Source organism: Cupressus sempervirens, chromosome 5 (assembly GCF_028749045.1).
Source record: "Cupressus sempervirens isolate cs-2001-9-10 chromosome 5, ASM2874904v1, whole genome shotgun sequence".
Lineage (NCBI taxonomy): Eukaryota > Viridiplantae > Streptophyta > Pinopsida > Cupressales > Cupressaceae > Cupressus > Cupressus sempervirens.
In genome coordinates, this window is record NC_143122.1 from 71,845,421 (window position 1) to 71,870,796 (window position 25,376).

At 35.7% G+C, this 25,376-nt stretch overlaps 1 protein-coding gene across 2 annotated transcripts in view; it reads left to right on the forward strand.

Annotated features, from left to right (window-relative positions):
• LOC149554605 (phytyl ester synthase 1, chloroplastic-like) overlaps nt 1-25,376 on the forward strand; it is a 256,115-nt gene that overhangs the window by 102,576 nt on the left and 128,163 nt on the right. For both annotated transcript variants that reach the window (XM_089828658.1, XM_089828659.1), the window contains exons 6-7: nt 8,704-8,762; nt 10,066-10,187. In XM_089828658.1, coding sequence (XP_089684784.1) covers nt 8,704-8,762; nt 10,066-10,187 — 181 coding nt within the window. The remainder of the gene's footprint in view (nt 1-8,703; nt 8,763-10,065; nt 10,188-25,376) is intronic.

Here is a 25,376-nt window from a genome sequence, read left to right on the forward strand (position 1 = left end):
AGTGGGATTACGACAAAGTCCAACAAGAATGGTTGTGTTCCAATCATCACTGGTTGCACTATGAGTATTCCCAATGGCTTGATTCCATGTTGATTGGCTGTTAACAATTGGAAGGTAGGTGGCCACAATGTCGGCTGTCCCAACTTTTTCCAAGTGTCTTCAGGCAACACATTGACACCGGACCCTCCGTCCACAATTGTTTCCGTCAATACAGTCCCGAGAATGCCCATTTCAACAACCGCCGGATAGCGTCCGGATGAAAGAGCTAACAGCATCGGATCTTTTGCACTAGCGCCACTTTCCTTCTCCTTTTTGTCCACTGTACTTGCTCCACTTTCCTGCTTCCTTCCATGTTCTCCTGGTAGTTGACCAGCGGGAACAATGTTTGTGAGTGCCGATCGGAGCTGAGGCATAGTGAGCAACAAATCACTTATCCTGACAGGTATCTCAGCTTGCAATATTTGCCGGACAATGTTTTGTTCTGCGCAATTCCGTACGAAAGTACTCGGCGTGTCCTTCAGGTGTGCCGTTTCTGCCTGTGTTGCTTTCTAGATCTCTACCCGTGCTTCTTCTAGTCTCTTCTTTTCTTCCGCCGGGTTGGAGTACACTTCCGCTTGCTTCCGTGTGATGGCCAAAACCTCTTCTTCGTTCGTCCCGACGGTGATCAAGTTTACTCCCGACTTCGGACACATAGCATCTTCATGATCACCAGGTCCACACCATCTGCATAACAACTTCGGTGTGTTCGCTGTTGTACACTCTCGGGCGAAGTGACCCCACAGATTGCATGCGCGGCATTGAACAATTGGCCGACCATTCGCATCACTGAATTCGACTCCTTCCTCCATTGTTGTTGTTGCCACCATTGTTGTTATTGCTGCTGTTGTTTGGACCGCGCCGGTTGTTTCTATATCCGCTTGATGTGGCACCTTCCGTATTGGTGTTCCCGTTCCCTCCTAACGGGGATGCCTCCTGTGACAGGAACACTTGCTGTGGTGTCCTTGTTTTTAAATTGAAAGGGCATTCCTTGACCGAGTGTCCCAGGATTTGACAGATTTCACAAAATTGATCTTTCGGGCAGGATCCCTTCGTATGGCCTTCTTTCTTACATTCCATGCACCATAGGTCATTGCCCTTAGTTTCCTTGTTCATGTTTTTGAATTCCTTCATCATCCGCATCATGTCCTTCTGGAGAGCACGGACCTTCTTGTTGCTTCCTTCGTCATCGCTGCTATCATTTCCTGAGGATGCATCGTCATCTGAATCGGACGAGTTGGTCTTCTTCTTCTTCTTTGTCTTCTGGTCACTTTCGAGGTTCATTGCCTGATTGTACGCTTCATTGTATGTGGATGGTGGCACGATGTTCATCTTCTTCCGCAGCTTCGGGTGAAGGCCTTCAATGAACCATCTTTTCTGGAGCCCATCTGCCGGTTTATTCTCCATTTTACTGATTAAGTCCTTCAACCTCCTGGCAAAGACCCGTATAGTTTCATTCTTCTTTTGCTTGGTATTGAATATTTTTGCGACAATTTCATTATCATCACACAAAAGTTGAAATTCTGCGATGAACTCCTTCTTAATGTTATCCCAACTATTTAATTTCTGTGGATCGGCATCAGTAAACCAATCAATGGCAACACCCCGTAGGGTTGCGGGGAATTGTCAGATCCATTCGTTTGTATCTATTATGCCATTCGCCCTCCAGATCCTTTCACATGTTTTACAATGTCGAATGGGATCAGCTGCCTCATCACCATCAAATTTAGGCAATTTTTCCTTCAGACCTGCCATTATTACTGTATGTCGAGGGTTTTGTTGTGTACCTGCGCTATTTTGCACTCCCGTGCTGTTTTGAACACCTGCGCTGTTCTGGACACCTGCGCTGTTTTCTGCTTTCGTGCTGTTTTCAACACCCGTGCTGTTTTCTGCTTCCGCGCTGTTTTCAACACCCGCGTTGTTTGGGACTTCCGCGCTATTTGGTGAAGAAGAGGGTTCGTCAACCGAAGCTGTCCGTTCCGGAAGTATATCTCAGACAAAGAGGTCACTCCACGCTCGTGCTCCTTCGGCACTCCGAGCCGTCCGAGTCGATCTCCTTCCGTCAGGATTCTCTTTCCGTGGTGTATGCAGGTTCAAAAACTCCTCCCTCGCTTCTTCCACCAAATCAAGCCGTTGTCGAGTCTCCTTCAACAATCCTTCCGCGCTCTTGTTTCTTTGTTCAACTGATTCGGCATTTAATTCATACCCACTTGCCTGCGTGCCAGATCCATCGGGCAACGGTGCTAAATGTTTACCATCTGGATTAATTAAGCAACGCACACAATCGACACGAACATTGAACAACAAATAGCAGAACTCTTATTATTATTCGCATATACCAACAGTACATTATGCTTCCATATATCATGATAAGATGAATACAATGCTTCCCGAAGGGGTTATAAATACTTTCCGACGAACCTTCCCAAAGGTATCCGTCGGCCAAGTACATTATACCCGCTACAAACTGTTTTACCCGTCGGCTACATAACAAGACTTCTATCGAAGGAACCTGTCGGCCGATGCACAATTTCTACCGAAGGGACCCGTCGGCTGATACACAATTTCTACCGACGACACCAATTAAAATGTAACTATTACTATATTAATTGGTGTTTTTTATAAACTAATTATTTAATAAAAAATTCTTTAAATCAACAAAATAGAGTAAAGGAGGGAACTTGAGTCATTGTAAGAGTTTGTCCAGTGATTGTTGCCAAAGTTTGAGGATTTCGAGCTCAATTCAAACTTATGAGTTGAGGTCAAGTTGTATGATTTGGCAATGTTGGCATTTTGGAGTTGCCATGTGTCATAGTGATTGTTTTAGACCATGAGTCCCAACTAATGACTTTTGAGTCATCTTAGGAGTGATTTCAAGTGATTATGGAGTTCTCTTTGACGTGTCACATAAGGCACACGACAGAGACATAGTTTGGAGTCCATTTGGCATTTTTCCTAGTTCCTAGAGTCCTTTTTGGAGTAGTTTTCTTTGATATCCAACCCACAGTCCCTATTTTTTAGGAGAGACAGTTGAGTTCAAAGACTACAATATATTTCTCTTTTTGATAGAGAAGGTGTTCAATTTTTTGGGAGAAGAGATCCTTTGGTATTTTGACCACTGTGCCTGATTTTTCACTATTGTATCAAATTTGGAGCATGTATTTTTTAGAGCTAGTGAGAGCTTATATATCATATATTGGATCTATTTCTCGAGTCATATTTGTATGTAGTTGCAATAATTGATGTTATTTTATTGTGTTTCTTATAGGAAACCTTCAGATTATGTCTCTTTCTACATCTTTTCTGACTTGAAGTATTTTGCATAGGTTAGGGGTTATATCAAGTGTTTGAATATATTGATTGTGATTAATTCCTTTTAATATTTTTAGGTTCTAAGTTTTCCTCTGAAATACTTATTTGCAAAGTAAATAACCAAGAGTTGTATCTGTGGTTAGATTGCTGTAAGCTGTCAGATTGTGCTTGGAAAGATATTTGCTTCATTCAAATTGATTGGTGTATCACCCTTTTTTGTTTATGCAATTTTCAGTCATTGACTCTTCTCTATCTCTTTCATCACAAGTTTCCTTAGTTTTTCATAGTTAGGTGATTCATCATAGTTTTGTTTATGCAATTTTCAGTCATTGACTCTTCTCTATCTCTTTCGTCACAAGTTTCCTTAGTTTTTCATAGTTAGGTGATTCATCATAAAATCAGATAGGAACTGGCCTAGGACTCGGAGGTTCAATCAAGTCATAGGATACCCACTACCTCTAATTGATCCCATGTTACTTCAAAATTGCTAAAAGTTTCAGGGCACTGGCATTTTGGGTGCAAAATTTTGGAGTTAACAATGACAAACACTATATATAATTAATCAAAATTGGACCCCTTTATTAATTAAATAAGTCCTTGTGATATTATAAATAATCTTTAGGGCCATTCAATAAATTAACCTAATTACAATATTTTATTAAAAATTGGTGACATTACAAATCCTCGCCACCCAAAGATTACTTGTCCTCAAACAATCCACAAACTCCAAGATCCCAAACCATGCATGAACATAGATAGTTATATCAGCTGAAAATTCCATGCTTCTTTAGGATCACATGGGCATAATTGAATTCAATTGAGATGAGTAGACCACCACTAGGTCTCCATTGTGCCACTCTGATGTAAATATTGCTATATCCAAAACCACCAGGATCCCATGGAAGCCAATCATAATACACATAGGAACTTTGATCCAAAACCTTCATGGGACCACTTACACCAATCTCCTTGAGAACCTCACAACTCATGTAGGTCCTTTTCTTTTTGAGGAAGCCTTTCACATGCAAGAATTGTAGTCATGCACGCCTTGTGCACAATCGAAGGATAAACTCCATATTGAACCAATTGTGGTTGCTCTTGCAAGGAATCATTGATAGCATTTCCATGAAGTTGAGCCTACTCATTCAAAAGGCCACTGATAGAACCCACATTTCGATTAGGATGATCATCAGGTGTTGGTTTGACGGTATTTGTGAAGGTATCTTCCTCCAGAACCCATTCCTTCATCTTCGACTCGGGTACCAAATAGATTATGTCTTTGTGGTAAATGATATTGCCAACCACCTTGTATTTGTCATCTTGCACTTGACTATCCAACAATAGGGATGCAAAAGTATTCTTGGAGTACTCGACTAACAGATGTGCCTTCTAATCAGCTGGAACTTGAGATAGAGAATACATGGCATCGCTGGTTGCCATAGTGTGATAAGAAAAATCTCAACTGCCAACAGTTTGGTAGGTTCGCTAGCTCTGATACCACTGTAATGTTCCTAAAGGGAACTCTCTCCCGAGCTGATCTCTATTCGGAGGCGATTTCTGTTTGGAGGTGGTTTTTGTCTGGAGGTGATTTTTTTCTGGAGGTGTTTCTGTCCAAAGGCGATTTATGTCCATAGTTGTTTTCTATCTAGAGGCATTTTCTGTCCGAAGTTGTTTCATTTCGAAGGTGATTTCTGTTCGGAGGTGAGGCAGTTTGTACTGTTTGTACAGTATCAATGCAAGGGTGTCGTATGGTGAATATGACGTTCACTTGAATTGCTGGAAGGACTATAAGGTGGCAGATGAGGGTGTTCGTATGAGCTGTTGGAGATTCGTACGATTGTTAATGTGTGGAAGAGTATTACAGAGAATTAATGGAAATAGGAAGTACTAACAATAGGCTTGATACAACAATAGAGAAGACCTTTGAATAAATGAACAATGTATTGAGTGCGCCAAGATCACGCCAAGATCATCAATTGGTAACCAAATAAGATAATAGTTGCAAATAATGATGTTGCTTTGACTTGCCCGATATGAGAAAAGTATTATTGAACGAAATAGGGTGAGGGTTGAATCCCCCCGAAACTGGAATAGCCAAATAGGGAAGATCTTCCACTTTTGAAATAGCGAATAATACAAAATTCTAAAAGGAATTCACAGTACAATAAAAATAATCCAAATTGCATACTATCAACTACCTATATGCCACAGTTAAATACCCCTTTAGGGAAAACTCCCGAGGGTTTGCAAAAGAATGCCTACATGGCAAACACCTATGGATAATCAATAGAAATAGGGCTCCCAAATAAATTAAATCAATTAATTAAATTAGTCCTTGTGATATTATTTAATCTTTAGCACCATTTTAATAAATTAACTTAATTAAAATATTTTATTTAAATTTGGAGACATTACAGATTCAATGTAGGAAAGGAGGTTCAGCCTATTCATCAAAAAAGGGTTATCATGCATTGTGTAAGTTTAGGTTATAGTTACTACACCTGTTCTGAGTGTTGGAACTGAATAATAAGCAACTGTTTTGCCACGTCAGGTTGCAAAAGAAAGTGTTGGAAGTATTATAAATATTTTTTTAAAAAAATTGGAAAATATAACATTTTCCTATTATTTGCAAAAAATCTTACACATCAACTAATTCAATAGAAATACATCAACACAACAACAAATTCTATTGGCCATCCCGGAACTCAGATTACAAGTCATTTTTGAGTTCCTAGTAGGAACTTCTTTGCTGAGACTAATTTCTTAATGTCTTTGGTTGGCAAGAACTCAAAATTCTTTGCATCCTTGCAGAATTTGTGACTGTTCCTATCCCATCATAATTTGTACATGTTGTACCATGAGGACACACATCTGATGTGACACACTATTTCGTCTTGGTAGCTCTCATCTGCGATCAATTATTTGACCTCTATGGCATCATTTACTTATAGCAGAAACCAAATTTGTCATATTTAGTTTCTTCAAATCCACCTCTTTGTTGGGCCACGTTTGTGGATCTCGACTTTTTAGGGCATATAATCTGGATCATTTCTTCAGTGTTAGCCATTTGCGGAGGTTGCTTTACTATTTTTACAATTACTATCTTTTTTTGATGCTTTCTACAGTTTCCCGTCCGAAATCCAATAGTTTGCAGTGTTTCTCTTATACAAGAAGAGGAAAATCTTGTGCACAACATAACACATCAGTACAATATTTTAATCTTCTCTAATACTAGCTATTAAACCATATCATGGTGTACTCGAGTTGACTACATAACCATTAAACAGTCAACAACATCAAAGTGGAGAGTAAAGGTTTGGAAATGTTAAAACTTAATCACAACTACAATGAACAGAAAACATTTTGCATTAATTGTTAAAATACATAATAAACTATTTTTCAGAAATAAGCACAGCACTCTTCTGAACTCTATTGAACTAAATGGCAACACACCAACTACTCTTAGCTTGACTCATCTTTTCCAGAACTACTCTATTTCCAACCTTCCTATCCTTCTTCCCTACAAAAGGAACAGGTGGGTTTTGCTTGAAATAATCTGGCAGCATCATTGTAGAGTGTGTCACTAGATTTGAGCTTTCTTTTAGTCAACAGATTTTAAATTTGTAGTGATGGGTGTAGATCTAGATTCAGTGGAATCCCTACCTAATGCCATACTTATAGGGATGTGAGGAGTTGAGCGGTAATAACCTATTTGGGCTAGGAACATTCGCAAAATTACTGTCTAGCAAGGTTTTGTCCTTGTTTTGCTTCATTTTAGGAATCTGACAATTCACAGGTTCAACTGATGCATGTTGAAACATCAAATGATGCATTGGTTCCAACACTTGCAAAATGCACCCAAGATATAGGAATTACCGAGGCAATCCAGAAATTCTTCTCTGTGAAAACCAGAAACTAACAAGCAGTGATAGGTAAGTTTTAAGACCTCAATATCTTTTTCCGTTGTTGGCTCTTTGGAGACTCGAGAGTTTTAGAAGATCTTGGAGATATCCCAAATCAAAATTCTCCTTGCACTTCATAGGATTTTGCCGTAATGGACCTGTCACATTTAGAAGACAGAGCATCCCCCTCTTCCAAAATACCATTTGAACGAAATCAAATCATCCAAGAAAACACTTCTCTCAAAGAGATTGCGAAAGATATCAACTGGGGACAGATTGCAATCTCCAAAGCAATCAGGCAAGCAATGGACAACTACACATTTAGGAAAAGGTCAAATATAGCAACATACATGAAGCTTCTTCCTCAATAGAACAATTCAAACTAGATAATAAAAGAAATCTAACAATTGAGCCCAATTATGGCTGGCAGGAAATGGAAAACATCAGCTAATTATCTCATTTTCTATAAGTTATCCCAGTTAACTGATTTCAATTCTCTTCTATCCTAGAACGTTCTATAAAGATTTAGTTAACATTAGGGGTCTAGGAAATACGCCACTCATATCTTGGCACAATTTTGATATGTCCACACTGAGCCAGTTCAGGCTTGGAGTCAAATAATCAAAAGAGCAGAGTATTTTATTCTCTTGTTGTTCCATATATGGCTCCCTCTGGGGTTACACACTGTATAACGGACTGAAACGCTTGCTGAAAAGCAGTGAAGATACTTGTTTTGAAGACTGGTCCTAGTCCTATTCTAAGATGTTGCAGACTGATGCATCTCTCTCTAACCTGGACCTTTAATGTTAGGTAGGATAATAGTGATAGAGGGTGTCTAAGAAGATTTGTTGGAATGTAGTGGAATAAGAAAATCATTATTACCTTTCTCAATTTAATTTATCAAGACTCTCCATGCCCTTATTTAGAGAAGTTTCATCCCCTTTGGTCCCTAGATGGAATCCCGCTCTTGATCAAGATGGTTAGTATATGATTTCTTTCTGTATAAAGTGCCACTGCTTGCTAGCCATGTAAGATTGATCCATCAAATGGAAACATATCAAAGGATGGGTTTTTGTTTTTGAAAAAGTTACACATTTTTGGGAAATCAAGGATGGATAATTTAGCCTCAACTAACATTTCAAATAATAGTTGGAATGAACTTCCAAAATTAAATTCAATCGATTCATTAAAAGGGTTGAGAAAAGCACTATAACGTTGGGGCCTACATCAAGTGATGACTATAATCAGTATAAACAAACCTTTGACATGTGGGTGAATTGGGAAACCATATGTGAAGTATGCCAGTAAACAATGATTAGACATGTATGATGGACCTAAAAACTTCGCTTGTCACACATTGGAATAGAATATAGAAAATGACTATTATACATATATTTTTTAGTTTTTTACTTCTAGCAAATTTTATATTTTATGATATTTTTCTCATGTGCAGGTGACCTAGTTTGTGCCGGTTTAGCTAATCGTGGTTGGAGTCCACAATCAGAACAAAGGGTAAAGCACCTTTGAGATACTTATTTAGGTTTAAGAAAAGAATTTGTTTAACATTATACCAATATATAGGCTTTGGATTGGTGATGAGATTCTAGCAATTGGAATATAAATTTCTAACTAAGCATAAAGAATATAAATGCCATGGGAATTAATGACGACTCGGTGTACTACATTTCTTTTTCAAAACTAGACCTTTGCTCAAAATAATAGACAGTGAATTTGGAGAAACTTTTACAATGTTTTCTCTTAACTGAATATAATATTATTAAACCCAGGATTTTAAGCTGCATGGATGTCAATCTTTCCATAACTCATTTTGTTTCTACCTAGTGATGGAGGCAACCTTGAAGAATTTAATCCACCTTCATGTCCATGAGGCTGCTCTTAGTTTTTAAGTTTTCTGGCTGAAATCTTGGTTTGAATAGCTTATAGCTCAGCCAGTGCCAACTTCATTATTATGCTGTTGTCTTTATCTTCAATTTATAAAAATCTGTTTAAATTTTTCAAACTCTTTGGTCATTTTAATTCATTAACTATACCTTATGATTGATCTTAAAGGAAAAGCTAGATTGATGAGTCACAGTCAAAGGAAGAAGAGAAACCACAACTATTTAAATTGTCTATTATTCACACTTCTATTTAGTTAATGAATTGATGAAGCCTTTATGACTGTAGGAACATCTTTGGTTCACTATTAGATTCCCCTATTGTGCTTTAAGAGACTCTTTCATTATCATGAGCATAGGGTCAACACTCTTATGATGCAGCTCAATGATTTTTCTTTTTTTTGACATTTAGGTTAAGAAAAAAATGAGTCATTTCCTTCTCATGTCTTTTAGGTGTTAGCTTTGACTTTTGGAACTGCTTTAAATGTGGCAGCCTCTGCTTTGTCTTATTAAAGTTATTCATTGCCAAAATCTGTACCTTTTTTCCCCTTAAGCTTAGAACTAGTTTGGACTTTTTGTAACCGAAGTTTTGATATATGAGTTTGAAATATAATATGCCAATGTGAGGTCTATACCTGTTATTTTGTACTTAATAGTTCTGAAAATGGGGCAGTGAGACATCTTTTATGGTTAATGTTAGATTCTTACTAGAAATAGTCAAATAGAAGAATTTACTTGGTTCGTCTGGTGTAACAAAGATGTTTTTAGTTGTCAACATGTTTTGCATCAAATAAGGTGTATACATGCCTTTTTGATTTTGACTTTGGTTTGATTTTGATCCTTTAGTTCTGAACCTGGTTGCTAAAGTTTGAATTGTATCTGTTCCTAGTTACTGATTCTAATTTCTATTCTTGCAGACATTGGCAACACTGATTCCAAGAGAATCTCTACTGTGGAAATTTAGAATGCTTCGTTCTGCTGAGCTTTATGCAAATGCTCGATTGCATGCAATCAAAGCTCATGTTTTATTGGTTACAAGGTAAAATCTCATGCTCTATAAGTAGTGTGATTTTTTGCATCAGAACTAAGATATTATATGTTTCTTTGACATGATAAACATGTTTTTATTGGGAAGTATAATTTGTCGACCCATGAGGAGTAGAGTAAACATGCATAATGTTGGGAGTATTGCGTCACTCCCATATATTTAGGTTTATTAGTGTCTTTGGGATATGTATAATAGCTATTTGTTAGTTTGTTAAATTTTGTTTTAGCATGTGTATGCATTTGTAATGATTTGTTAGGGCCCAGGGATCATTTATTACTAGACTAGAAGTGGTAAGAGGAACTCTGCTATAAACTAGGAGATGCAACTACAAACAATGGTAATGTATATGATTGAACAATATGAAGAATAGAAGCAATATTGCTTCTGTGCAAGTTTTTTGATTGTCTCTGTAATTCTGCCCAAGATTTCTGATATGGTTTGAGAGAATTTTTTTAGCTATCATATGCTCGTGAATTAGGTGTGGAAGAGATTGTTGTCGTCTATGATATTCGAGCTCCACAACACACTCTGTTCTCTATTCTCTCTGTCCTCACAAATGCTGCACCTTCAACAATTAAGGCCATCTCCCCAATCTTGGAGGGCCCACTATTGTGATTAAACTGCCAGAGAAACATCATTTAGTCTTTCACAAGTCCCAACTCTTCACAGAACCTCTCCATAAAGCTCCGAAGCATGATTGTGACTCCAAGCAGCTACGTATGGGGCTTCCCTAGGTGGTGATTGCACAAGCACTAGAGGAGGACCATATATTGCTTTGGGGGAGATCCATACAATTACATTTGTATAACTAGTTGAAGGTCATTTATGAGTGTTTTTGGCTGTTAAAATATGGCAAGATGCAATGGTTTCGTTTCTTTATTCGTCCTGAGAACAAGTGTGAGCAATAGAGTGATAATCATTCACAAAATTCTTATCTCGATGATCATTGTGCTCATTCATTTTGGTTTGGGGAGGTGGATATTGTTGGGTGAATATTTTGAAACCGATAGTTTTGGGTAAAAATCTTGTTGCAAAATAGGATGATCAGCCACAACGTGTGAGACAAAGTCTCTCCTACCTTAAAGGGAAGGCTCCCCCTTCTCACTGTTCCTTGGATCAACTTAAGGTAAGCAAGAAGTCGAGAGATTTTATAAAATGGGTGTTACCAATATCCTTTCTTCTTATCTTTCAAGCAAGAATGCACTTACTGGTGGAGTGAGTAATGGGCAGGGTGAATCTCTAACTACACTTCTATCTAGAGTTGGAAACAGTGATACGGATAAACCTTCACTAACTCAGAGGCTAGCTGAAAATGTACTGGTTTGGTTCTAAGTCCAATTGTACTTCTATATGGAAAAGCTTTACAATTAGGACACAGACTCCTAAAAGTAAAAATAACTTAACTATTTTGCGAATTAAGAAATAAGTATAAGCTACAGACAAAGCTTCTAGCTATATATTTCCACAATTGCTCCTAGTCAAAGCTCTAGTTCCAATTGCTTCTTAACTCTTTTCTATTCAATTCATGAGATACAATTACCAAGAACACAAGATAACATGAATCAAAGATAACTTAGATGAATTATAGACGAAGCTTATAACTCATGCAAGTAACAATCTCACTTAATCAAAGTTACATCTCAAGTGCTCCTTTGTATTAACTTTCTCTCAAAATAGTGCTTACACAAACAAAGTTCTGTTGGGACAATTTCTCCAGAGCTCTCTTGCATAAAGATAATGATGATTTTACAATGGTGGGGCACTCCTTTATATAGGCACAGGAGTTGAGAAAAAGGTGGAGGAAAAAGTGGGAGCAACTCAACCAACTTTGACCTAGTCTAACTACAGGAGAAAATATAGGGTTAAATGCAATTACACATGCAACTTGCATTAGATCCTTTTACATACATGTAACTCGCATTACATGTAATTACACTTTTTCATGTAATGTATCCTTTTACAACTACTAACATGAAATAAAAACAAAAACAACAATCTCAAAGATTGTTTCTCAGTGCCTTGAATTTGACGATGATGTCACGCACTATGGGAAGATCAACAATTTCCATGGTCTTCGATATGGCTTCTACTTTCATTGCATTTGCATACGCTAATTGTACAACTTTGGAATTCACTACCATAGTATCTAACAAGTTTTTCGTCGAGGATTTATACAAGACAAACTTGTTCATTGTGTGTGAACCAAAGTCTTCGGAATCTACATCAGCATTGATCCTGATTGTATATTCTGATTTTACTCTTTTTATTGCAATGAGATTACCGGATTCATCAATAACATGGCATTCCATCTGTTCCAAATCACAAGTAACACTTCCTTCAACTGCTTGACAATCTCCAAAGGCCGCTTGCAACTTTGTGATCAGCTTCCTCAATGTTTCCTCTTTGTAACCAATGAGTCCTTGATATCTGAAGAACATTTCACATGACGGAAGAACATCACATGAGACCAAGGCATCTAGATCAAATCTTACCATTTCATCCCAATCATCAAGGATTTCCTTCAAATTATTTACTTCTTGAGTCAAAGAAGAAATTAAATTTCACTCCATTTCATTCATCTCTTTGATGTGCTTAAGAACCGCAAATGTCTCCGTGATGGCTCGAACTCTTTCAGAAATGATTTTCTGTATTCAAGACTTGGCAGCTTCAATCAGCTTTCTTTCCTTACATGTTTGAGACATAACGACAACACTCTGAGAAGATTGTTGCTGAATGACCTCGTTCAGATGAGACACCTCCTGTTTCAGTTGATTTTTCTTTTCCCATAGCTGATGATTGCTCTTTAATACATTAGCCAATGCATCTTCCAAACAACTCAAATGTGATTGCTTTTCGATTTCAACCTTAGTAAACTTGTAATCAGAATGAGTAAGTTCCTCAATGGGTTTGTCTACCAAGGGCTCAGCAACTTCAACAATTTAGTTTTATCTAAATCAACCAAAATATTTGAAACAATCTTATCTTTCAAAGATTTTGATTGAGTCTTCTTAACAGGGGGACTGTCCGGAGGAACAATCACTTTTCTCCTCTTTGTTGTTATTTTGCTCAACCATGCAGGCAGGCTAAAACCTTCATTCGTAGAAGTAGATACAGTGGAAACCATTGGCATTGATCTTGATTGTATTTCCATTGTAATAGAACAAGATTCAGTTTGCACAACTGAAGGCATAGGAACATGCTGAGAAGACTCTGCCATGAAAAGCTCAAAACCTATCAAAGACATATCAAGTTGGGAAACTTGACCACTTGTAAGAGTTGGAAAATCCTCAAATACTTTTGCTAAATGTTTATATTTTTCATTTGCAGGGATTCGAGGATCAACAAACGAAATAGGAAGAGCCATTGTATTGACTTCTGAGACTGGAATAGAACAAATCAAAACAGTGGAGAATGAATCCACATCATCATCTACTTCATGAAGAAAATGCTCTTCATGTATAGATGGTACACAAGCTTGTGCAGGCTTTGGGGGAGATATGATCACGATTTCCCCTTCTTTGTTTGAATCTTCTTCATTAGATTCTATCTCCAGTTCTTCTTTTGATTCTTGAATTGGTTCAGAGATTTGAGATGATTTGGCTCCTTTTCCACCCTTCAATTTGAATTTGAGAGAATCCTTAGCATTAGAAGATGAGGCACCATCTTTCCCTGTGATTTCTAGCTATGACTTCCTACCAAGAGGATCAAAACTTCCACAATCGAAGCCCATCTTAGGATTTACTCTTTTAAGGCCTTTATTTTTTAACCATTTTTTGGTGTTTACCAAGATGGATTGAAACCTGCCCATGATAGATATACCTTCCTTTTTTTGCCACTGGATAGGAAAAGGTCATTTCTTATCAAAGCCAGCTTGATTAAACTCTGGATCAAGGATGTTACCATCATCTTCAACTTGAAAATTTGAAGGGATCTCCAACATGTTAAGATCGATTATCTACTGTAGGGTTAATCTGCAGAAGTCCATCTTCATGATGTCAAGCTCTGTCCTCATATTGATCCAGATGTCCTTGATGCGATGAACATGAGTATAAGCTCTTTTCATTTGAGGATTCATTTCTTAGTAATATAAGCCAAATCTGGCTTTGAACTTCTTCAAGGTGATCAACTGCAACTCTGCTTCCATGTTCTTTTCTTTAGGTATAGAATTGATCGAATAGTTGCCAGTAGCCAAGGGTTTAGCTGAGGTAATGCCAAAACCAGGCCTATGCATAGTATGCTGATCACTCTGCACGTCCATGAGCTGTCTAGCTAGCTCCATCAAGATGATTCGATCTATAGAATACCTAGATAAGGTATGCGGCTTGCCTTTGAAATATCCAACTCTCAAGTATGTGAAAGTTGGAAACTGAATGAAAATACAGCTGTATTGGTTCACCTTTTCCCATGCCACATCAGATACTCTTTTGACAGATAACTGTTTATTGAACAAGCATTAGAAATGTCCAAAGAAGGCATCTTGGACTCTTCTATAATGAAGTTTACTATTTGCCAAAGTGATTTGGTCATAGTAATCTGAAATAGGAACCTCAAGACGCTCTCCCTTGGTTGAGAGGCCAGAGAAAGATCCCATGGTAGCAGCAATGTAAACAAGGTAAGAGTTCATGTAGAAAGGCACTAAAGTCCCCACATTGAGTACCTGTTGGCAAAGTGCAGTGCTGATGAGCTCTCCCCAAAAGATGTGTTCTTTATTCTCTATGATTTGAAACATGAATTTATACATCCATGGCTTGAAATTAGTACAATCTTTGAAACCGCAAATTCTTCTGAGAAGGATGATGAGATCCTTATATTCTTGTTTGAAGTTAGACTGATGAACACTCTTTGGCCATCTAGAGAAGTTATTTCTTTTATTGTCTAACCAATATAGGTTGACATACTTCTAATAATCACCTTTCTGCCCATTCCAGCATGCCAAAGATGATTACTTGGTTAAATCTGCACATTTTGCTTTATGTGGTACCTTGAAGATTTATTCAATGACCTCAGGATCAAGGCTAATGATAACCTTGCCATCAGTGTCTTTAATAGTCTTTTTCTTTGGAGTAAAATGTCGTGCACATCCAAAGATGAAATCAGGTTCTATGGCTGCCAAAAGGAAAGTAGATACGAAGTGAATATTACTTCTTTTGATACACTTCATTTTATGGCCAACTGGAGTTTCAACTCTCAGCAGATTATCAACCACGTCCACATGACCAATCTTCATGTCCATAATGTTGTCAAGAATAGATATGACTGATTAGGGAGCTGCATGAGCCAATTCTTTATCATATTGATATTTCATTTTGCTTTTGGATTTTGATGGTGAGGAAATTTCTTATGCTTGTGCTGCAATACAAAAATCCCAAAACATAAATACATCATTAGATGGAATCACCATACAAGTTGATTTGTGATCAACAAAGATTTGGAAACAAATTAGAGATTTGATAGATCCAATGAAATGATTTCAAAGAAATCATATGCATATGCAATGGATGAAAATGAAATGAACGGAAAGTGGAATGAAGTGTTATGAATGTGAAAACATGGAAGATGGAATCAAATGAGAATGTGTGAAGGTGGAATGCATGCAAATGAAGATTGCTGATTTTCAAACGTGACGTAGGGTTTTCGAGGCATTATTGTATGAAAAATGAATATGTGTAAGTGCAACATGTATTGGGAAATGGAAGGTGAGATGAGATGCGAATTTGGATGGAGTATGCAGAAACATGTATTTTCTTATGAAGGTGCAAATGCATATGGAGGAATGGAAATGGAAAATGGAAGAGGGATAATGAGCTTTATAGTCACTTTTAGTGAAAAGATGAAGTCAAAGTACATGAAAAATGAAAATGACATCTTTTTGACTTTTCGAAAAGTGACTTTTAATCAAAATCGCACTTTTTGGATGCAAATTACACGTAGGGCATTTCATGTAATTGTGTCATGTGAATGAATGTGAAAAGTGAGATGAGTGAAAATGGAAACGAAAAATGAGATTACATGCATGTGCGGATGGTGAATGAGATGGAAAACATATAATCGCATTCATCGAATGAGTGGTGAGGTGTTGTGACACGGAAATGAAATTTGGAATGTGATGATGCTTTCGCATGAAGTGAAGCAAAAACAAGTTTTTGAGAAAGAACTTGTGACTTCTCCAAAGTGGAGAACAAAAGACAAAAACACAAATAAAAACGTACCTTTGGAAAGTGATTCAAACATGCCAAGATGCAAAACACTTCAACACCCAAATTCGAAATTGGAATTTGGGAAAGAACCAAAACTATGAAAATGAACAAATTCTTCATTTTTAAAGGAAAAATGCACTTTCCATGGCATAGATTTCAATAAGTGGCAATCATCAAACAATTACGTGCATAAAACCAACAAGATAAACACAAATTAAATAGAAAGAAAGAAGAAGTTCACTTACATGAAGATTAAGTACCACAAATGAAGGAGAAAGATGCTCCAATGTCGAAAAATTCTCCAAAAATGCTCAAACTTTTTCCAACTTTGCAAATTCGAATGGGAAAGAGCAGAAAACAAGGAGTTCTTATTAAAAGATGCGAAACTGTGCCCTAAAATGCTCCAAGATCGAACATTTTTTAAGTGTTCATGCTTGGGACGTTTTTGGTGAAAAATGCTTTTCACCAAGATGAAAGATCAAATCAATTTGGTGTTTAAACACCAAAATATGCACCAACATGCAATGTAATCAGCAAATAAGATCAAATCGATTCATATTGGAGCAAAAACGTTGATCAAAACTGATATTGTTTGAAGTTTTCTTAAAAAACGCGCCCTAGGTTTGAGCTCTCAAAAACAATTTTCAGCATGTTAAATCCATTCTTGATGCAAGAAAACTCATTGCCAAGCAAAAACGCCTTCAATAGAGAAAACCCCATGCAAATCCATCAAGAAAATCTCCTTTAATGATCAAAATCGTGTTCTTGGAAGTCAAACACATGCATTTCTTCAAAATCAGACTTTTTGAAGGGCAATACACATTTTAAAACATGCTTCTAGTTAAAATCGGACCTGATCAAAATCGTGTTCTTGAAAGTCAAACACATGCATTTCTTCAAAATTAGACTTTTTGAAGGGCAATACACATTTTAAAACATGCTTCTAGTTAAAATCGGACCTTTTTGGATGCATAGCATGTTTTAAAATCTTCAAACAAGGCAAATCAAACCTTTTTGGGTGCATGACATGTTTTAAAATGTGCAAGTGATCAAAATTGCACCTTTTGGAGGACAATGCACATTTTAAATTACATCTCACATTTTGGATGCAAAGACAAAAACTTTCCTTTTGATGCAATACCATAGAAAAGGTCCACTTATGATAGCCTTTTGATGTAATGACATCAAAAAGGTCCACTTATGATACCAAGTTGAATTTTTTATGCAGTGACATGTAAAATGTCCACTTTTGATGGATTTTACATGTAATTGCATATAAAATGTCCACTTTTGATGGATTTTACATGTAATTGCATATAAAATGTCCACTTTTGATATCTTAAAGTCGTTTAATCCTCTTAATTTCATAAAAATGTTACTAAATGGATCATAAACAATATTTATATATCATATTTAAAAATACAAAATATAAACATCATTTAAAAAGTAACATTTAATTGAGCATTTGATTTAAAAATAAAAAATTAAATTGGAACTATATAGTCATATAGTTCAAAATTAATTCAAAATTATAACATAAAGTGTACTAGTCACTTTAAGTGAAAAAAAATTAATTCAAAATTATAACATAAAGTGCACTAGTCACTTTAAGTGAAAAATTTAAAGTTAAAGTAACTTAATAACATAAAAAAAAGTGAATTTAAGTTATATTTATCAAAAATTGAAAGTCAAATTAAAAATATAACATCATATTTTTAATTCGTGTTGTTGCACCAAAAGGTCCACTTTTGAGGCACTAAAATGGGCATATCTCTTGACTAACAACTCCGATTGAGCTCTAGGTTAGACCGAATTGAAAGAAAAAGTGAAAGGCATGACATGAGCAAAACCAAAGGACTAAAAACCAACTAACGCAAACTCAAAAAAAAAGAAAAGGACAATGAAGGCTTCAAAAATCAAGCAAAGGCTCGACAGAAAGCAAAACTATAAAGGCTTGACAAACGCCTTAAACAAAACAATTTGATATACAAATTGAAATTGATCGATCAATCAATATCAAACAATTGAATATCAAATTAAAACCTAGAGATACGCGAAGCTAACTTGAAAAAGTTCTGTGCTGTTACCAACATTTTGTGGTGACAAAATGCAAGACAATAGATATAAATGTGTGGGATTTAGTATCTACCCATTCTCCACATTTATGACCTTTTCCTTTGTGTTGGGACTTATTGTGACAAGGGCCATACACATCGTAATGCCCAAGTCTAGGTTTGAAGAAATGCTGAAGCTATCCAAAAACTGTTGCATGTCTTGATAATGAAGTAGTTTAGGCGTTAGCTACTAGATTCTCCATGGTCAAATCAATCTAGGGATACGTTACAATAGAAATAACTGGAGCAAGAGCTATTACTATGTGGGAAAGCTTTCAGAGGAGAAGCACACAATATATTGTTGACATATGAAGTGAATTCCAAGTTTGATAATAGATTCTAGTTATATCAGAAATTGAAGTTCCAATAGTTTACTATTATTTATTGCTTAATTATAGTGAGTTCATTAAGTCTAATAATTATTTACAAGTTGTATTATTTTGTTTATAATAGAGTCTAATGATGTGTCAAAACATCGTTGTAGTTGGATGCACTATTACTCGTACTGCACATCCGTTTTATGGGGCTGTATTAAAAATGAGCCTAAAAAGATAATTACTAAGTGAAATAGAAAACCAACTGGAGGGAAGAAGTGCTAGAAGGGTGATGAGACATTATTCTGACATCGATTTGTTTTCTAGATTCAACATCTTCACTTCATTCCAATCATTAGACTTGTAAGCAATTGCCTACAAAGTTAGAGTTCATTGCTTGACTCAGACTTGAAGTTGTCAATGTTGGGGGAACATCCAACCTTTATTGCTACTGGAATCACAAAAATTGACCTCAACAAACTCCAACATTTGGAGTCATAAGATCTTGATGATTCATGTGTACATGAACCTCTGTAATGTCCCTTTATGGCTAACTTGAGAAATCGAGACAATTACCTTGAATTCTCTCTTCTCACTAAAAATTACAATACCTGATAATCAGAGTTACTGGAAATGCCATCCTTTCACCTGTGACATGCGTATTGCTGTATCAGATACATATATGGATACGGTACAACACAAATCCATTTTTAAAAACATGTCATATTTTCATTAGTACTAGAATTGCAGGATGCAATTTCAGAAAAAATCGAGCCGACTTCAAAAATAGGTTTTTAAAAATAGACTGAGCCGAATATAGAAAAGCTCATAGTTAACTACATATTTAGGGAAGAAATAAAATAAAAATTAGTATAAATAAACTCCAAAGCCGTTGAATGATACAACACTCAATCAATGATTGTTTTAGCCTGCATCATTTCGTTAATCTGTTTTGGAGACTGCAAAGATTTTTTTGGAGCTTTTCTTAGTAGTGTTAGGTGTATGTTTGGTGTCTTCATTGATCCCCGGTGTAGCCTGGTTCATCCGTTGATTTCTTCTGTAGCGTTTAGAGTCGACATTTCTTCCATAGACGTCTTCTTTCTTCTTTTCCTTGCATACAAGTAAATTATAATATTATATTTTAGGTTAATATTATATGATGGTAGGTTTCCGTGGACGTTTGTGTTAAATTTATTCATTTGATTTTAGGTTTTGTTTTTTAATATTATTCAATGTAGATAATCGTAGTTCACATTTAATTATTATAAACATTGAAATTATATTTTAAAATTGTAAATATTAAAATTAGTTATAAAAATGAATAGATAGATATGAAAAATTAATAGTTTAATATTAATCTTATTTATTTAAAAAAAAATTATATTAAATTTACAACTATTAAAGTTTAACTTTATATTTTTATTTTTATTTACATTTTCAAGAGTTTATAAAAATCATTAAATACTAATAAACTACCAAGTAAGGATGGTTCTTAAATAAAAATATTTGAAATTTTAATTTGTTTAAATTTAATATTATTTAATTTTCTAAAATGAGTTTATATTATACTTCGTGTTGTATAAGTTTATATTATACTTTGTGTTGTATAAGCACAATCTAAAATTGTTTTTGTTTTATAATTTCTTTTTCAGGAAGTTAACAATGGCATCATCTTCATGTGACATCAAAGCTTCAGAAAATGACAAGTGAATCAAATCAAATCCTAGATATCCATTATGGAAACAACCATCCTTGAAAAATTTCAAGGTGGTAATGGTTTTAAATAGAGGTGTGATGAGTGTGTAATTTATTTTAATGGTTCTTATACTAGGGTTCATGGGCACTTTTGTCACATAAAAGTTACAGGCTGTGAAGTGTGCCCTAGTTCGACTGTTAATGGTCAACTAGGGAGGGGATTGTCAAGTGAGAAGATTGTGAAGTATCAAAAAGAAGAGGACCAAGCTAATTATCAAGTTCAAATGTCAGCTCAAAGGTCAACTCAAAATAGACCTCCGTTGCTTCCAACTTCAGGAACATCTTTTGGTCAAAAGAGGAGCAATTTAGGACCTCTTGAAAAGGCATTTAATTTGCAAAGTCGAGGGGATACAAATCAAAATATTGCACGTTGTCTATATGCGAATGGAATTTCATTTAATGTGGTTTGCTCCCCATACTAGCAAGAGATGGTTAGGTCTATTGATGAAGCCCCAAAAGGATACAAAAGCCCTAGGTACGAGAAGGTTCACACTACCCTTTTGGCTAAAGAAAAAGATATTATTGATAGGCAGTTGCAAGTGATCCGAGATTCATGGAAAATTTTAGGGGTTTCTATCATTTGTGATGGATGGAAGGATGCTAGAAATAGGCCACTAATCAATGTAGTTGCAATGAGCCCGAAGGGGGCAATGTTTTGAATGCAAGGCTGAAGAGAAAGATACACAATTTATTGCCAACATTCTAATTGAGGCAATTGACTCTGTGGGGCCAGAATTCGCTAAGCTAGAGCTATTAAAGGTAAATTTCTTGTCTTAAAAATATTCAATTTTTAAAATTAAATATATTTATTTATTAAAATATATGTAAGTTTTATATATTTTTAAAAATCGTTATTGTTTGATTGAAGGTAGTTGAGACACACTTTGCTACACACTACATTGTTCTTAAAAGGCTTGTAGATGTCAAGCAAGCCTTGAAAAGTATGGTGATTAGTGACATTTGGACAATATGGAGACGATCAGAAACATATAGAGCAAATAATGTCAGAACTTATTCTTAATGAAGATTGGTGGGCTCAAATAGATTATTTACTATCTTTCACTATGCCAATATACACCGTCATTCGTCGTTGTCATACTGATTGCCAATATTAGGTGACATCTATGATTGCATAGATACAATGGTGGAGCAAGTTAGAGATATTATTACAGAAAAAGAGCAAGATTCATCTCAATTTTTTTATAAGAAAATATATGAGATAATCAAGAAAAGATGGGATAAAATGACAACTCCTTTGCAACTTTTTGCATATTCTTTAAACCCCAAGTACTACCATGCTGATATGTTAGCATTGCCAAATAGGACAGCTCCAAATAGGGATGTTGAGGTCGTTGAAGGATATAAAAAAGCTTTCAAGAAAATGTTTACAGATCCCAAAGTTGCTGCAGAGATTCAAGATGAGTTTGGGACATTTGCATCCTCTAATGGAACTTATGCTGATGTTCATGCAATGGCAGATAAAAAAGAAATGGACCCCATAAAGTGGTGCAACTTCCATGGTGCCATGACTACAAATTTGCAAAAGCTAGCTATCAAACATATATCACTGGTTTAATTCTATATGAATTATTTGAATTAGAAGTATTTATTATTTAAATTTTATTTGATTTTTTATGTCTTTGTAATTGATAATGTGAACTCTTTTATTACAGGTTTCAAGTTCTTCTGTATCTGAGAGGAATTGGAGTACATATGGCTTCATTCATTTTGTGAAACGAAATAGGTTGGCAGCTAGCAAAGCAGAGGACTTTGTATATGTGCATTCCAATCTTCGTCTCTTGTCACATTCCTCCTCAAACTACATGAAGGGACCTAGTAGACTTTAGGATGTACAACTTGGGATAAGCGACATTGATGTATCCATAAATACATTGAGACATCTCAATCCCATTGATGAAAATTCTGATATGGTTGGAGGATCCTTTGATGAATCTTCAGCAGGTTCAAAGAGTCTAGTTGGCAGTCACACTCGATCCAACTATCCTAGCTTTTCAGAGCATCTTGATGATATAGAGCTTGAGTTTCAGGACAATAGTGATGATATTTTTGATAGGATATGATTCTACCAAACTATTAATGTATTTGAAGTTTTAAGTTTTAATAAAAAAACTATATTTAAATATAGTATTTTTCAATATGTCACAGTTATGTGTTCATATTGTTTTCATTATAATGAAAATCCTCTTTAGTGGATTTGAAAATTTGTTAAATATATATATATATATATGAACGTATGAATGTTGTATCCTGCCTGCCATTTCCAAATGAGAGGTCTCAAAAAATAGTTGTATCTTGTAATGTCCCCATTTTTTTAGGCTCTTGGGATTAGCCTATCATGTGACCCTCGTAGGCTAATGAGGATGGACAGAGGGTCTCTTTCAGTGGGCATCTACTTCAGGATTCAGTATCCTATGGTTTGGCTTTCGTTTGGCATCATTCAGACTTCATTTGCTATAGTTTTGCCATGTTTACTATTTATAGTAAGTCTAATATTGATTGAGAAGGACCCTTTCTATTTTTGGAAAGTGCATTTGGTCACATGGGAAATAATAGGTGTGACTCCTATTTCAGACGACATATTAAAATGATAAGTATTTTGGGAGTTATTATTGTTTTGGTGGCCAAATTATTATGAAATCATTAAATGGCTTATTATAAAGTTATAATTAAACTTTATAATTTCACTTAAGTTGAGGGTTGAGTCATCATGGGAAGGGGCCATTTATTTAATTAATTTCTAGAAGCTTCTAGATTTTGGGCCAACCTCTTGAGGAAAAAGTATAAATAGACATCATGGTCCTCATTCTCATCATCCAGGAATTGATGATTGTTTGATGTGATTATTTGGTGGAGAAGTCAGTCAGTGTTTCGGCCATTGGAGGATCTTTGGGGATGAAAGCCCTCATTGGTTACACAATTTTGAGGCTATGAAATGCTAGCTAAATTATTGTTGATTGTGGGCTTTATTTCAGAAGTCCAATCTTGTGCTTCATTGTGGAAATTATACCTTCATAATCTGCTGTCATGGAGGTTGATCAGCCTATGCAAGAACAGGGGCGGCTAATTCAGAAATTCGTTTTGGGCTTATGAGATCATCATTTCATGTGATATTGCTTGCCTCTTCATCAATGGCATATGATGATTTGATATATCAGGTTCCTTTGTGATTTACATGCATTCTCGTAGGTGCATTTTATTGAGCTGCTGTAGGTGAACATTCGCGTCAAATTTTGTATTGCACATAAAATTGATAGTGTTGCAGCTGTAGATGATTATTATTCATTTTAGATCTTGGCATTGTATGAGATATCATTGCAAAGCCAAGAGTCTTGGCTAATCTATGTCTCTATTGGATGCAAATTGTTAGTTAATAAATGGGGAGATAAGTTGCATGTCTATTGTTTGGCATAATGTTCATTTTGATTAAAGTATTGGGTTGCATGCCAAGTGTTTGTAAAAATGTGCTTGGCTATAGGTATGCATTAATTCATTAGGAACTCATGTGAAGGAAAGTGCATTTCATTCTCAGCTCATTGTTAGATCATTTGGCATTCATTATTAAGCATTTGCATCACCCACTTCCAGTCAAAGGGCAGACCTTGCAAACTGAAATATTATAACAGTCATATACCCATTGTATGCCAATTGTTTGACATAATGTCGAGTGGCTGAAGATGAATAATTTACATATAGAAATCATTGAAGTGCATTGTGAATGATAAAAAGGAGGTTGTATATGCATCTAGATGATAGTTAGACATTAAAGTGTTGAATTGTTATCATTTGAAGTCTCCTTTCAACATTTATCAAGCATGCAATCAGTCTGATAACTCAGACAGCAAGTTAAAAGTTTGCATGTGAATTGTTTAACGAAATTTCTTGAACTTTCAATCAGCATTTTGAGGTCAGACTTGAGCAAGGTCATTACATATCCGTACCTGATACCATATGTGTATCCGTAACCGTACCATGTCCATGCAACTTTGCTGATAACACTTGTAGACTTGTGTAATTAGTAGCAATTAGTATTTCCAAGAACAATATATAGTATATCACCTTATGTAATGGTTGGTCTTGATGGAACTCTAAAATTTGGCAAATTTTAGAATCCCAAATATCATACCAAAGAGAAAAAATTCAGATCTTACCCACCATTGTGTTCAAACAATTGTTGGAGATTCGTGATTAAATATTGCAATTAACGAGCCAGATCACACAAGTATCAGCATTAATGTCAAAAGGAGGACTAGAGAAGATGCAGTTCTTGTATTACAACAGAGTATACACGTTATTCAAAGGGTGGTCTATTTAAACATACCTATCAGCATAGTATGGCAACAGCATTTTCAGATCAACACTATTGTATATAAATAAATCAGGTTCTTGTTGAATGACTAGCAAGAAGTATAGAGATTGATTTGAGAAAAGGATTATAGTGGAAGCATATTTATTTGATTTTACTAAGCACCCAAACCTCAAAGTTGACAGTCTCTAATTCAAAAGGGGAAGCTGAATCAATGAAAAGAAAATTAAGCAATGATATTTTCCTCATTGGGATATCGCAGAATGCAATATTGGGACAAAGGCTAACATAGAAAGAAATGTACAGCAAGGCATCCAAATCAGCATTTATAGGTGACCGGAATCAAAGGTTGTAATTTGAATGATATAAAGGATCCATAGCTTCTCTAGATTCAAATATGAAAGGAATAATGATGCAGGAGTCTTCAGTGCCTGTGGATATATGAATTTGGGAGTATGAGGAGAAGCAATTAGCCC